The sequence below is a fragment of the Phyllostomus hastatus genome, unplaced genomic scaffold (assembly GCF_019186645.2).
Source record: "Phyllostomus hastatus isolate PE091 unplaced genomic scaffold, TTU_PhHast_1.1 phas_scaffold_21, whole genome shotgun sequence".
NCBI lineage: Eukaryota > Metazoa > Chordata > Mammalia > Chiroptera > Phyllostomidae > Phyllostomus > Phyllostomus hastatus.
Genome location: NW_025334017.1, coordinates 44,183,922 through 44,199,804, shown reverse-complemented (window position 1 = coordinate 44,199,804; position 15,883 = coordinate 44,183,922). Strand labels below are relative to the sequence as shown.

Genomic DNA, 15,883 nt, shown 5'->3' with positions numbered 1-15,883 from the left:
AGATAATTTCTTATTTAATTTCGTTTTCCCAGACACTGATGTTTTTCTTTTGAAAAATGTTTATTTTTCAATTACAGCTTACATCCAATATTGTTTTGTATTAGTTTCAAGTGTGCAGCATAGAGGTTAGACAACCATGATCTTTTACATTTATTCACCACGTCTTTATTCAGTAAAACTGTATGCCAAAGATACAAGTCGAAAAAGACACCGTTTCTGCCTCCAAGATGTCAGTCTAGTGGAGAAGCAGACTGATCACTGGACGATTACACGGCGGTGTGATCAGTCAGCAGGGAACTGGCCTCTCTGTTGCGACCATTGGACTTCTGGTGTCTAGAACACAGTAGGCGCTTAATATATGTCTATTGAATAATTGACTGAGTGAGTGGCGCAGTGATTCCAGAAGAATGCAACTGGTCAGCCAAACCCCTGAGGGAACTTTATGTAAATACCAACTACTAGGCCCAACTCTCCACCTTTGGAATCGAAATCTCCAGAAAAGCCGCCCCGTGACCTGTAGTATCTCGAGATTCTATGACGATGACGACAGCTCCACTGGCCAGCGGCCTTCTCTCTCGTGGGCTCCACTCTGAGCGTTGCTGAGAGGACTGGGTGCGGGCAGCAGGAGCAGGCTCCTGGGCTGGGTCGTCTGACGCAGCAGCAGGGTCCCTGAGCCTTACCGGCCACACCCAGGAATGAGACCTGCCTGGGGTGACTCCGCCGTGGTGCCGGCTGTGGGCTTTGACTTGGGTGAGCAGAGCTCTGACCCGCTGACCTCTCCCCCAGCTGCGTGGGCGTTCGCAAGCCCGGCGGCACTTTTTACCGTGCTGTCACTCCAAGGCAACGCTCTCGCTCCTGCAAGGTGCTAAGCTGCTTAAAACCAGGTGCAGCCTCTTCTGCTCCAGGGACAGAACACTGGCCGGTGTTTGCGGAATACATGAATGAGGGACTTGTAGCTGTTGGAAATTTAATTGTAAATGATCTGTCAGTTTCCTTTGGCCTTTTTTTTGTCGTTATAGAAGCAAGCAAACTGAGAAACTAGAAGTGGACCCTAGCAAGCACTCCTTCCCCGATGTGGCTAACATCGTTCAAGGGGGGAAACACAGGCCCAGAAGAGTCCCACCCGAACCTGAACTTACACCCAGTGAGGAAGACCCGGACTTTGAAGACAACCCTGAAGTGCCTCTGTTGATTTGACACATCAGGCCGCACTGACCGTGACCCTGGGCCCGTTCTGCTCAGTGCAGAGTGTGCGCGCACATCATTTATGGGATAAGCACAGAGTCATTTATCGATGTCGCTACCCCAGTGTTTTAGCTCCTACTTTCTACACTAATATTCTTAAACTAGTTTGAAATAAATGGTGTACCTTAAATGTGCCGTAACTCGTTATTTGTCTAGATAAAGTGTTGGCTGGTGAAAATGTTCAGTAAATCGTAGAACTAGCCTCATGCAGATGTCCCTTAAATAACCAAAAACTGTGCTGTCACCGACTGAACGTGTATGCCCGTCCCAATTCAAGTGTCGAAGCCCTAACCCCAAATGTGGTGGCATTTGGAGGCGGGGACTTTGGGAGGCAGTCGGGTTCGATGAGGTCACCAGGGTGGGCCCCCATACTGGGACTGGTGTCCTCAGAAGAAGAGGGAAAGAGACCACAGCTCCCTACTCACAGTCTGCCTCTCTCTCTCCCTCCCTCCCTCCCTCCCTCCGCTCCAGTCCCCGGGAGGACACCTAGAGGGTGGCCTCTGCGAGTCAGGAAGAAGGCCGTCACCAGGAGCTGTCAGTTAGCGGACACCTTGGCTTCAGACTTCCCAGCCACCAGAACTGCGAGACACACGTGTTTGTTGTTTAAGTCCCCCAGGCTGCGGGACTTTGTGGAGGCAGCCTAAGCAGACTAGGACACTGTCTGCTCCTCAGAAAGGATACACAGAGTCCTGGGTGTCACCTTATCCGTCCTCGGGTGACGGGTATTCCTCCTCTAGGGGAGTCACACCTAAATGTTGCGGCGCCTGCCTGAACCTTAATCCAGGGGCAGGGAGGGTTTACTCGAGGTTAAAAAGGGGCAAAGGTGGCTTTGGTCCGTATGGCTCAGTTGGTTGGAGCATCATCCCACAACCACAAGTTGGGGTTTGATTCCTGGTCAGGGCTTATATCTGGGGTGTGGGTTCAATTTCTTGTCTGGGTGAGTGCTATCCCAGGTCTGGGCACATATGGGAGGCAACCAGTGGAATCTTCTCTCTCACATTGTTTCTCTCTCCCCCTTCCTCTCTCTCTAAAAGGAATCAACAAAGCTACTCAGGTGAGGATTAAAAAAAAAAAGAAAGAAATGCAGAATTTCAGACCCTACCCCTTTAAAAAACAAAAGGACGGGCAGGAGCACTATGGGAGACCAGGTCTGTGGCGTTCGGACCACGGCTGCAAGGTGAACCTTCGACCTTCAGTTTATACCAACAGTGACCCGTGGGCCTGGGTCTCCCCGAGTCCCCTCCTCACTCTGCCCCTGCTCATTCCTTGCTTCCAGAAGGCTCCTTGCTAACGCCCCCGAGGCAGCCCCCCAAGCCAGCCCCCCGAGGGCAGGAGAAGCCTTCTGTCCCCCCAGCCCCTGTTCCCAATGCCCAGACACTCTCCCTCTGGGCCTTTTTTCTCCTGGGTTTCAACTTTTTCTTAAGCAGCAGAATGGCCCATCATGTCCCCATGTCCCCGGCACAGCCAGTCGTGTCTCTGCGTTGTGCTCCTAGCTACCACAAGGAGCCTTGCAGCGGGAGCCCCTGCATCCAGGTGGTCGGGGCATGTCACTAGGAACCCGGTGACAGCGCTGAGAGGGCACGCCCTCCTTCCCCGCTCACTGCGGGCCTGCCCTCCACGTGACCGCCACAGGGGCTGCAGCAGGCAGTGAGTGTGTCTGTCGGCGCGACACTTTGGGTGGAAAGTGCTGCCTCGTCCCCAGTCGACACACAGCAGACCAGTGCGTCTGTCGCTCTTGTAGCAGACCTTCGCCGAGACTTGCTGTCTCTGGGACATCTGGTCCCCACGTTTTGCTGCTTCTGCCTAGTCTGGTGTTTCCCTGGTGTTAGAGAGAAGCTCCAGCTGGCCCTGCTGATGGCTCCATCACTCAGCAGACTGGTACGGAGCACCTGCCAGGTGCAAGGAGCCACACGGTGTGCCAGGACAGATTCTCTCTCAAGAGTCCCTCTCCAGGTTCCTGTCCTCTTTCTGCTGAGTGACCGCTCCCTGTGGCCGGCACAGTGCGATGGCCGCGTGAGCCGCTTGGCACCCTCCTCTCTGTGCGCATGCTCGCCCTCTCCCGGGACGCCCACACGCTCCACCCTGTGGCTTCTGCTCTAGGTGGGCCCTAACCCAACCCCTCCCCCCACCGCAGTATGTGTGCCCCTTTGCCCTCTGCCCTCTGCCCTCTGCCTAGAGGACAAGGTCTGGGCCTCAACCTGTTGTGAGGGCACAGCTCCCGCCACTCCCCCCATGCACCCAGGCTGTCCACTACACCGAACTTGTCACCTTTCCTGATGGTATACGTGGTGACCCTCTGTCCGGGGCATCACTGACCTGAGGCTGGGGACACGCAGGGCCCCGGTGAGCCCCCTTGGGGCCACATGGGAGCTGTGTGGTGGTGCCAGGGCCCAGGCAGAATGCAGGCCTGGTTGGGGGAAGAAAAGGAAACCGGACCCCACCTCGCACAAGACTCAACACGGGAAAGGTCATTTCTAGATCTGAATATGAAAGATAACACGGAAACGTCTAGATTGCTGCCACCTTGCTGGGACCTTCCTGAGCGGGGAACCTGATCAGGCAAGCCTGTGGCTCATGGAGGCACCTGTGAGCGGCGAGCTGGAAGGGGCGGCGGCAGCCCACTGTCAGGGCCTGGACTCGGAGTCTCCCCGCTGGAGCCCCGCCTGCTGAGGGAGCAGCCACAGCTGGCCTCCGGGCATTCCGGGCAAGCTCCTCGTCCGTCCGAGGAAATGTGTGCTGCTCGCCTCCCGCGTGTCTGCCCTTCCACGTGGGGCAACACCCTTCCCTATCACACTCCTTGGTCTGAACTGAGGCAGTGGAACCAGGGGTGCTGTTGATTGTACCCCTGTGTACTGTAACGTCTTATGTTCTTGTGGGGTTCCTGGTTCCCCTCTTCGTGGACACTTAACCAGCCTAGGTCTGTACTTCCCTACGCCTTGCTTCCTGCAACAGCCTGGGGATTGTGCACCTTCCTTTTCTCCCCGCCTCCCCTGGGGGCGTGGCCATGTATTGTTCATCACGGGCTCCCAAGGACCTGCCTGTATCACCCAGTTCGAGTGACTGTACCACACTGACCACTGAGTTTCCATCTTTCCCGTCACTTCCCTGCTCCAAACCTGCAGAGACTGAACGTTCTGGATAAGAAAGCCTGGTTCCCGTGAGGCCCAGCGCTGTTGACGCTGGGCTGGGCCCAGGCACCCAGGCAAGCCCGCACTGGACAGCACCCCTCCACCCGGACCCAGCAGGCTCCTGGGCTCCAGTTCGGCCGTGTCCTTGCACAGGAAGGTAACGTGATTTTCATGACTGAAGAACTCTGGCTCCCAGAGTCCACTTCGAGGATGCTTCTCTAGCCTGGGAAGTTCTCACACCTGATTATTAACTTGTGAACCACGTGCAAAGTGCCCCCTGTGGGGCCAGCACTGGGTGCGTCACACGCCGTGGTCTCCAATCAGAATGACCTGCAGCGTTGGGGGCACTGGCCCCATTTCACAGATGGGGCACGTGGGGTTCTTGGGACTGGACGACTCCTTAGTAAGAACAGTCTGGCTTTAAACTTGAACCTATCGTATTTCAAACCTATGCACCTCTCACTATGCACGTGTCTTTTACATGACGCCATACTAATTTATAAGAAAAATATACAAAGTTCCATACATGTGCATCAACAAGATGATACCCCTAACTCCATTGACATACAAAGAATCCCAAACCCTCTCCTTGTACAAAGACATTTGCACTTTTTTTCATTGCAATGTCTCTTTAAATCAGCCCTTTACTCTTTTTTTTTTCTCCCTATTAATTAGCCAGGTTGCTAAACTGGCAGAGTGCAGTGGTGTAAAAGTGTCCCCATATTAATAGTGCCTCATCAGCACAGAGGCAGCGTGTGAAATTACCTTCGGAAGTATTACCTGAATGCAGTTAGCACCCCCGCCACCGCTGGCTTCAGACAAGAATGGGAGCTCAGCGGAAATAGCAGCAGGTCCGCATTAGCCATCTGCAGAGTCCTGGGGTCCGAGAAGGTGAAGGCCTCCTCGCCCACCAGTGTCCCTCCCGTCACTCTGCCCCCCTTGGCTGCACTATGCCCTGTGCCTTCAGCCCATCAGCACCGAGGGGCCAAGGCGTCCAGAGCTAGCTGCTCCCGACTGTAATTTCTCTGTAGGGGGCCCACCCCTTCAACAGAGCACATTGCGTCTCTAGGCAACTGGATAGATCAGTTGTGAGTTGTGTTAATGGGACAGGGTCCCTGGCACCAGGGACACCTACCGCTGCTTTCAGTGCTGGGTTTAACCTCCCAGGAACCTCCACGCTACATGGAGGAGGAGCTGGGGTGTCAGGATAAAGGGGAGCTCAGTGGGAGCCCGTAGCGGGGCTCCCTCCAAGACCTTTAGACAACCCAGCCTGTGAGTAGCCTGCCTGGATTGTGAGTTTTCTCCCCAGTGTAAACACCAGGGATCCCCAAAGTGCCGGTCTTGGCCTTTCAAAGTTTAACAAGTTCCATCTTATTTGAGATTAAAGTTATTTATCTGCTCGTAAAGTAGAGTAAACTCAGGACAAGTCTGTCTGTCCCACCACCAGAAACAGCCTCCTCTCCACCAGAGAGGGGCCAGGTAACTGGAGGGCAGGCGGTAGCTGAGGGAGCGACTATGGAGAAAATGGGAGAGCCCTAGATGACATGGGTGCCCGCACAAAGGGGACACCTCCTTGTTTGCCGATGACTAGCCATGTGACAGTGGGAATGCTGTTCACCTTGTGGGACCCTCAGTTTCCTCCTTTGTAAAATAAGGGTTATAGTGACACTGATCTCATCATAGCAGTGGTTAAATGCATGTGACACTACTGGTGCGTAGTAATCACACCAACAGCTGTTAATTATTGAAATGATGGTGGTGATGACAGTGATGTTGGTGATGGTGGTGATGGTGGTGGTGATGGTGACGATGGTAGTGATTGTGGTGATGACAGTGATGATGATGGTGGTGGTGATGACAGTGATGATGATGGTGGTGGTGATGGTGGTGATGATGGTGATGGTGGTGATGACAGTAGTGATGGTAGTAATGGTGATGATGGTGGTGATGGTGGTGATGGTGGTGGTGATGACAGTAGTGAGAATGGTGGTGATGGTGATGGTGGTGGTGATGGTGATGGTGGTGACAGTGATGATGGTGGTGGTAATGATTTTGGTGACGGAGAAGAGTGATGTGTACAAATCATTCAGTAATTGAAGGTGTGCTATTGAAACTGCATGGAGTCTACAAAGAGGACCGTGCCATGTGGACACTTGATCTGATATAACAAAGGAGACACCAGAGAGCAGTAGAGAAAGAATGTTTTTTTCAGTACATGGTGCTAGATCAGATGGCTATCTATATAGAAAAAATGAAACTCGACCCCAAGCTCACATAAAATCCAACATGTAACAGGTTTTTAAAAATCTGAATGTGAAAAGAAATACAGAAAGGCTTCTGGGACAGCACCCCCTTGCTGGGACCTTCCTAAGCGTTGATGCAGCCCGTCTGAGCCTGCCGTTCTTTGAGGCACGTTTGAGTATCGAGCCAGAAACTGTGCCTTAAAAGCATGAATAAGGGCCGCTGCTTCCTGGTTTATTTCCCCCAATCCATGCGGTGAGGTCTGCTCTCCCGTTCCCACACGGTGAGCCTGGCTGAGTAAAACTGGGGATGAGTCTTGGCAGGAAAGCCATTCTCTGTCCCTCCTGCAGCCACGTCTGTGTGTCAGGCCCCCCTGAGTGGGGTCCACGTGTCCCAGTGGGTGAATGGTTTCCAAATCTGGTCCTCAGGACCATGCACATCTACCAAGGCATCGTCAATATCCCAGTGCCACAGTCTAGGTTCCGGGGACCGTGCTTTCCCAGATGGCCCTACTTGGAAGCACAAGGGCTTTTCAGAGGTGAAGTCAGTTACTATTTCCCATGTGGCTTATGATCTTTGCGGGTGGCTCCACTGGTCACAGCGGAGGACAGAGGGTGAGGGTGGGATTCGGGTTGTCCAGCTGCCTGGGACAGCCTGGGGGAGCGAAGTGGGGGCTAATGGTCTCCCGAGGGCTGGCGGTGCGCTAGGCATGGAGCTGGGAACACATAAACCTCTTCTCCACTCCACGGAGCGATTCCACAGGGTTCTTATTTGACAGGGAAGCAGGTTTCGCCGAGAAGTTCAGTTGCTTACAGCAACTGGATGACACAGCTCATCAGCAGGAGAGGCAGGATTCAAACCTGGGCCTGGAGACCTCCTCGGGGCACAGGCTGGGTCGTGAGGGCTATCGGCGAGGGGCTCGGCCGTCACAGCGTGGATGCGAGCTCTGCCAGCCTCCGCTTGTCCCAGGAGGGAGAACTGAGGCTGCTGGGCCTGTCTTCCCGCTCCTCCGTCCCTCCGTCCCTCTGTCCCTCCGTCCCTCCATCCCTCCGCAGGATTCTGCCAGGGCCTCCGGGAGGAGGGGGGTGGGGGCTGTGCTCGCTGGAGGGGCCTGCGGAGCGGCCATTGTTCTCGTTAGACCGGACGAAGGCCATTCCGTGAGCCTTGGGTGGTACGTGAGTGAGGGAGAGTCCTTTTAGTCCATCTTCATGTTTCAGGAAGAATGATTTTTAAAAATACAGCTACAATTTTTTTCCATCAACAATGCCGTATCAATAATTCACCATAAATCGGAGAGTTGAGCTTACCCAGCCCATCCTTTTTGTGACATGTTCGGTTAAGTGAGGCTAATCCAATATTGTAAAACTGACGATAACAGCTGACATTTACTGAGCACCTACTGTGTGCCCTTCATTTTGTTCTGGCACATACTGACTGAGCACGCGCTGTGCTCCATCTGAGGGCAGAGCAACAAACAGAGCAGACAAAGACGTCTGACCTGCGGAGCTGACGCTCCACTAGAAGGAGACGGAAGGCAAAGAAGCCGACAAACAAACAAGGAGGCAGGCCAACCACGTGGGTAAGAGGTGTGGAGAGCAATGACCCCCAGAGCCCGGCACTACAGGGGCGGGACTGTTAAGTGCTGTGGTCCCAGTGGGTGCGTGGAAGTGAAGAGCTCAGTGAGTCTTCAGACCCAGAGCGGGCTACTCAGGGAGGGCGCTCCCAGTGGGCTGAGGAATACGCGAGAAGGCCCTGTGGTGGGCACGAGCCTAGTTCCGTGGAAGAGTGACCAGGAGGAGGCCACGTGGCTGGAGAGGGAGGAGCGAGTCATGGGAGGGAGACTCGGTCAGGGGGCTGAGGGCACCCCATGAGCTGTCACCTCTTTACTCCGTGAGAAACAGCAATGGAGGCCCCTGAAGGGTGGGGCGCTGTGTAAGGCTGCTCCAAAGGCTCCCTTTGGATGCTCCTTAGGGGCGAGGGGGCCCGTTAGAAGTGGCAGTGGCGGTACAGAGAGAGACGATGCTGGCTTGGGTTGGGGGTGGTGGCGAAGGCTGGGAGAGGGGAGGGTTCTGCATTGACTTTGAGAAGAGACACTTCAGGAATTGTGGCTGGAGTGAGCATGGTTTTTGAGAGAGAGCAGTCAAGGGTGGCACAGGTATTTGAGTCAAGTTCAACAGAGGTCTGCAAGAGCGGGAGGGATTTCCTTCTGGGGCAGCAGAAGGGGGCCGTTCAGCCCGGGGCATGCTGAATCGCCAACAGCAACTGGACAGCTACTGCGGGGTGTCTGTAGACAGATGGACCCTAGAAATCAGAGGAAAGGGTTGCCTGGGAGGGAACATGTTTCTGCACCACTGAGAGGGGAGTCTTACTAACCTCACGGCACAGTGAAGGAAATTCAGTTGCAGAGGCTACGCGTGACATTCAAGACCAGCTAATGAGTCAGAATTTGAACCCAATTTGGAAACCACCCTTTAATGCCAAATCCCTGTTCTACTGAAGACAGTTTCAGATGTAAAAAGAAAATCCTCACGTGAATCTCTCAATTACAAAAAAAAAAATCGTTGTCTCTCAGCTCAAACTTGCCTCCGTCTAAGCTCAGATCCAGAGCCAGCTGGCCTCCCACTCACTTGAAAAAAAAAAAAAGGTAAAATCCCACTTTAGAGAGCCTCTTGTTGGCATAAAAAGCAGTCACGCTTCACAGCTCACCCGGCGGAGAACCATTTTCGGCAAGCACGCCAAGGAAATGACGTCATGCTCTGAGGACAGGGAAAACCCAGGTGCCTTCGGTTTCCCCTTCCAGCCCCATCCCACACCTGGTGCTGGCCTCCCTGGCTGCTGGGACAGCGTTTTTGGAAAGACCATTTTGAAGACGTGGCAAGAATATTAAATAGGTTCATGCCCTGTGACCTAATTCCGATCATCTAATCTTAGGGAATAGTCAGACTCCTGTAACATTGTCTTATGCTCAGTCATGTTCCCCACGGCCCTATCCACGATGCTGGAATTTTTCAAGGCATCTAATATCCGATGGAGAGATGGTTGCGTGAATTATGGATGCTGAACATTATTTTCAGAAAATGTCAAAAGTCATGGAAAATAGTTCTACTAAAATAGTTCTATTAAAATGTTTGGCCCTGGCTGGTGTGGTTCAGTGGATTGAGTGCCGGCCTGTGAACCGAAGGGTCTCCAGTTCAATTCCCAGTCTAGAGCACATGTCTGGGTTGTGGGCCAGGTCCCCAGTGGGGGGTGTGCGCGAGGCAACCACACATTGATCTTTCTGTCCCTCTCCTCCTCCTTTCCTCTCTCTCTAAAGATAGATAAAATCTTTAAAAAAAAATGTTCGGTTTCAACAGCAGGGTGCAACATTGTATTTTGTTACCACCTTCATCTCTATTGCGGCGATTTTCAACATCAGTCGGTAACTCACAGGATACAGAGAAAACGTTATACTCATGAAAGGATGCTGTTAAGGGTTGAATGGCACCTCCCTTTCTTTCCCTAGAATGAAAAACCGTGGGCACGACTCAAAATAGAAGACCCAAGGAGCCTCACCTTCTGACTGGCCACCGCCTTGACCCCCAGAGAGGTGCCACGCCACCACAGCCACCCTGTCACCCCCCCATCTGCTCCAGCACCCTGCAACCAGTGCCCACGGAGTCCTGGGAGACTGGTGGAGACAGCGGCTCCAGAAACCCAGGGACGAAACCGGGAAGTTCTATTCCTCCTTTGCTCTGCTGCCCCCACCCGTGGGCTAGGGAACGTGGGGAAGGGCCCATCCTCACAGCCAGGGGAGAGAGGGGCCAAGGGAATTGCTCATAAAAGCTGAGGCAGGCCAGAAAGAAGGAGAAACTGGTTCCTTCCTTGGCCGTCTGCTTGGCCACCACGCCTGCTGAAGGAAGGAGCAAGCAACAGGCACTGGGGAAAAGAGAACCAGGTCCTAACATGACAGTGACATCGAGAATAGGAAAATATTCCCCGTCCTCGACCCCAGAAACCAGGCAGAGTGTGACATGGGAGGGGAGCATGGGAGAGCCACCGCTCAGGACTTGCTTTGTGCCGCCGGTAACGGTTTAGGAAGGGGAGGAACGGGAGCGTTCACACGCACCCGAGTACCGTCTTCCATCAGGTGTCCGTGGGAGGGAGGACATCCATTTCCTCTGTCCCCGCTGCCACTGCAGGCTCTTTTCCTGCCCCTGCACCTTCCCATGCTCCCCGGAACAGCCCACTCCCTCGCTAACAATTATTCACCCTGCCAGCATCCGCTTCAGTGTAACTGTTTCCACGAAATTTCCAGGCAAAGGTAGGGTCTCTCTCTCCCACATGCGCACATGGTTTTGAAAATATTCCCGTTTTAGCAGTTCTTTCATTGCCTCCTAGTCACCTCTGCGCCGGCACCTGGTGATTCCGCACCAGCCTCGAGCATCTCTGAGGCTGGACCGGCTCTCACCCGTTTCATCTTGGCACCTCACAGAGAGTCCAGGCTGCTGGTCGGAGCAGCTGCGACCTCCGCCATGGCTGGTCCCTGTGGCAGAGAAAAGCAGAGAGCGTGGCTGGCTGCAGCCTGGCCCAGAAATGACTCATCAGTTCTGTTTTCCTTGCCAAAGGAAGTCCCGCAGGTGCCCTTAACTCCCAGGGGCAGGCGAGTACCACACTTACATGCAAGAGGGGACCCGGGAACTAGGGTGCAGAGTGCCTGTCACTGCCCCAGTGGGTGAGTGTGGCAACAACTAATGGAATCATGGGGTACCTTGTAAGGATTAAATAACGCATGCAGACAGAGCTTAGAAACCTGTGAAATGCCGCATGAATATTATTTCTAGGTTGTCATCGAAGTATAAAGGTACAGGTGTTCAGACAAAAGAAGTGTTCAAACCAGCGTGAGAAACTGGGGCAGGCTTCATGGAGGCAATGGCGACGGTGAGACAACGCGAGTCTGGACACGTGCAAGCGGTGCAGCGGGCCGTCCAGGTGGCGGAGCAGCCCAGGGCTGGAGCGAGGCCAGCAGAGGGCCCGTTGGAGGGGCAGCGTGTCTCGGGCAGCTTGAGGGGAAGGCTGTGCTGTGGAAGCCTCCCTTGGCTGAGCTCCAGCGGCCAGCTGGAAAATCAAGTGCCACTTTCACAAGCAAACGTGCCCATGGGCAGGGACCCAGGTGCCGTGGAGACGCGGAAGGCAGCCCAAACTCAAGACCGAGTCACGTCAGCTGTCTGAAGAGCTCATCACCCTCCCGGAGCTCACGACACAGCCCAGCATGTGACAGGTCTCTCCGCCACGCACCCCCACCCAGACAGAACCACGGGGATGACATGATCCTCATCTTTTTAGAAAATCGCCACTTAAATAGCAGAAATGCCTGGCCTCCTGCTGTCAGGAAAGCTGTCACCATGGAAAGGAAAAGGAGAAAGTCCCCCCCAAATTAGTGTTGAATCTCATCCAAGAACTGTCAATATTTTTGGAAGCCCCCAGAGAACAAATGTTTTCTTGAGCCTGGCAAGATCCGCGGTGTTGAAAAGAGAGTGACTCCAGGATGACGGATGGTGGCCACTCCGTGTCACGTTCCGTGGGGGACATCTGAGAGGCAGTGAGCAGCCTGGAAGGAGACCCAAACGCCCCACCCATAGGCTGACGAGAACACAGGCAGATTTCTCTCCGAAAACGCAGGGAGGGATGCCCGTGGCATGCCCGTGTTTGTATCTGCAAGCCGAGATTTGCTAGTTTTATGCGAACCTGCTAAGTAGAGCAGAACCTTAAAACGCTGCCTCCCCCAAATCACTTGTTTATGGATGTCCCATGGGTGAGCCAGGCTTGCTGGTCATTACAGTCATCGGCGTCGAGACATTCTCAAGTTGGGATAAGGAAGGGGGCGGGGTTTAAGAGGAATACTATACCCAGGGGCACGGGAAAACTGTGGAGGAGTCACAGGGACCAGTAATACTGGGATTGTCACCCTTGCAGTTGGTCACCAGCCTCTCCACCAAGGGCATGCTCTTGGGTGGGGGAGCTCAGTCTCACCCCAAAGGAACCAACTGCTGGGAGGTGTGTGCCACCCACACTCCCCGTAAGAGGCAGCAAGTCCCTCCCGGGAAGAGCATCTGAGCGGCCCATCCGCGTGGCTACCACGGCACCCCCTGCCCTGCCCACGTCCTCTTCCCCACCGGCATCTGGGGAGTCAGCCCTGCAGGATCCTGGTGGGCTTCATGGTGGTGGGTCATGCTTCCTCGATTTCTGCTGCCGGCACCAGCTGAGCGTTATCCTCACCCCCTGCCTGTCTGTTTTGCTGCAAAGGATGCCACACGGTATTAACCATCTCTGCCGTCCTGTGTGCCAGGCCCTCTTGCCTGATAATTGTGGTAGTGGCAGCCCCTCGGCCTTTGGTCATTCAGCCCGCCACCTGGCCCGTGCTGTTTCAGGGCCCCATCACCCCCCTGACCGTCTGCCAGCCCCGTTCTTGAGTAGCCTGTCCTACGTCAGGGCTGACCCATAGAGGAGACCCGCCATGTCCCGTGGGGCAGGCGCCTTCCCCACAGAGGAGCCCTCACGAATGTGGGAAGGCGGGAAGTGGTTTGTGTCCTGGTCGGAGCCTTTCCCTGGACCCTCTCCTGGGTCGTCCCCAGGGCGGAATGGGTAAGCCCGTCCCAGATGCCTGCTTCCCCGAGCCGTTCCGGCCCTCCCGCACCCCCTGCCAGGCAGCTCTAGCTTTTCAGCTTTGCTTGGCTTAAGGCCTTGCCTTTTTTAAGTTCCCAGGATCAGGAATTCACCTCATCTCCCTGGGTCCTGGCAGGGTGTTAAATTTTACAGCTCAGGAGAGTGCACCCTAGTCTGTGAACTCCACCCAGGAGGTCGTTCTGCCTCCTGCTCAAGTACCCGCAGCCTCCACTCCCTCGGGCGCTCTCTGGCTGCAGGCGGGGAACAATGGCTCCGTTTACCTGGTGTCTTCTGAGCACCGGAGGCCCATGCACACCTCCTTCAGTGGCCCTAGTCTTACTCTGTTGTATTTGCTGTATTACAGATACTGTTCGTAATTACCGCTGCTGACCAAGTAAATGCTCCTATCTATTGATGGGGCAGAATTTTGTGTAATCTTTGAAATTTCTCTGTCTTGAGAGGCGAAGAAGGCGCAAGGGCCACCTCCCTGCAGACTTGATCACAGGGGACTGAGTCACAGGGTGGGGACGGAGCCAGGAGACACTGAGGGAAGACCAGCCTCGTGGGGGAGATGGCAGATGGTGCCGAAAGGGCCGGAGACGAGGCCCGGAAAAGGCTCCGGGAGGGCGATGAAGAAGAGCAGGCAGAACAGCCAGGGCAGCGAGGACAGCTTGGGACCTGCCCGTTGGTTACACACCTCTGCTGTCCTCCTTGTCGTCCCACCGGAAGGGGCCTCAGTGCTGGCAAAGGGGAGGCTATTTCCTCCAAAGATGAAGCGCAACTGGGTGACCCAACGTGGAAGCAGTTCCTCCCCTTTTCTGAATTGTGATATCCCCTTTCTGTACTTCCCTGGGCCACTTTCGATATTAGATTGTTGACATTTGCATGCAGGTCTTACTATCTCTCTTTTCCTAAATGGTAATCTTTATGAAAGTAGAATCTTTTATTTACTTCCACAATACCCTAAGGGCCCAGCTCAGAGTCTCGTACATACTGTTCCAATAGGCATTTGTTCAATGAATGAAGGAAATAGAGTGAATGAGTGAGAGGTCAATGATGGTCCCTTACATGCAGGTTTGTATTACATACACTTTATTGACTCTATGTAGAAAGTCAACACAAATAAGTAGAGTGGGTCAAGAGAAAAATTCTAAATATTAATAACATCTATGTAAAAGAATCTCTGAAGGTGTTTTGGAAAAGGAAGTCTAGAAAATGGAGCCTTCTTTCCATCCGTCATTTCTCACTTATTCATTTATTACCCCAAATTTCTAGTTAAATGTTGTTAGTGTGTCTACTAAAATTATCTATTGATTGACATAATAAGGTAACATCTCAGAGCTCAGGCTGCAACACCAGCTAGCTGGCTGCTTTCACACCCACTAATTTCAGAGGTGAGACTAAGCACCCAGGTCTGTGAATGCCTGAGCCTTTAAAATGATCCTGGATCCTTAGGCAGCACCCACCGCCTGGTTCCCAAGGAGGACACATGGATACGGGCTTGGGAGGCACGTCTTGTGCCCAGGTCCTGTGTCTTAATCTTCCCAAGACTTGGTGAGATAGGAACGTAGTCCCTGCTTTACAAACGAGACTTTTAATCACAGAGATGAAGTCCTGGACTCAAGGTCCCATAGTCAAGAACTCCCAGAGCTAGAGTCTGAGCCTAGGTCTGCCTGAGTCAGCACAGGCTCTTCCTGTGCTCCGAGGCCGGGTCTCAGACCTGCGTGGAGGCCGTGCGGACAGAGGCCTCTTTGAGAAAGCACAGTTCTTACTGAGTTCACCCTGGGGGAGGGGCAGAGTTGGGATACAGCCCAGTCTGTTTCTAGAGCTTACGTTTGTAACCTCGGGGCACGTTGCCTCCCAGGAGCGGGCAGCCAGGCTGGCCTGGGAAGGTAAGTGGGAAGAACAAGGGAAGGCTGCCATAGCACATCCGGGCGGTGGTGGGGGGGCTGTGTGAAGGCTCGGCGCTGGGTCTGGGGACACACCAGAAGCTCAGGTGCCTGGGGCAGAGCGTCCGTCTGGGAAAGTTGGCACGGAATGACGCCGCAGAAGAAAAGGGACCTGTGTTGGCCACAGGGAAGATTTGGGCTCTAAGAGCAGAGAAGTGCAGTCCCAGAGTTTTCTCCAAGGTGAGTTGGCTGGAAGGGCAGGAGGGAGGACTGGCAGGTCATTGGCTTTCTCCTATACGTTCTCGGTCTGGTGAGAGCACAGGCTTCGTGAAAGGAGGCTCTGGCCAGGCTGCTGGAAGCAGAACGCGTGTTCTGCTGCGTAGGCTCGCTCCACAGTCGGGAGCCGGCGTCGGAGGCCATGCCTCCCCTCACTCTGCAAGTGGGCCTTCTGGCCACGTCCTTGCCCACGGCGCCTCGGCCTCACCAGAGTCTCGCCTTCCATGCCCCCTAGGCAGTTGGTCTCCACAGGGGACGTTTTAGCAAACTCTTGACACGACAGATCACGCCTTAGTTGTGCTTGAAGGAGCAAAAACGTTGCTATTTTTAGAAATCGTTCTTTTTCTCTTCCCAAGAAGGATGTCATTGATCCTGACTGTGACCCCGTGAGGCGGGCACGCTCATGTCAGAGGCGTGACAAAATGAGGCTCCGACAAGTGAAGAGGCAACGGGAAAAAATTA

General features: G+C 54.1%; 1 protein-coding gene across 1 annotated transcript in view; it reads left to right on the top strand.

Moving 5' to 3' along the window:
* DNAAF11 (dynein axonemal assembly factor 11) overlaps window positions 1-1,375 on the top strand; it is a 54,296-nt gene extending 52,921 nt beyond the window's left edge. The window contains exon 12 of the mRNA XM_045861312.1: window positions 1,020-1,375. Within this exon, the coding sequence (XP_045717268.1) occupies window positions 1,020-1,197 (178 nt within the window). The 3' untranslated portion in view covers window positions 1,198-1,375. The remainder of the gene's footprint in view (window positions 1-1,019) is intronic.
* The last annotated feature ends 14,508 nt before the right edge of the window (window positions 1,376-15,883 follow it).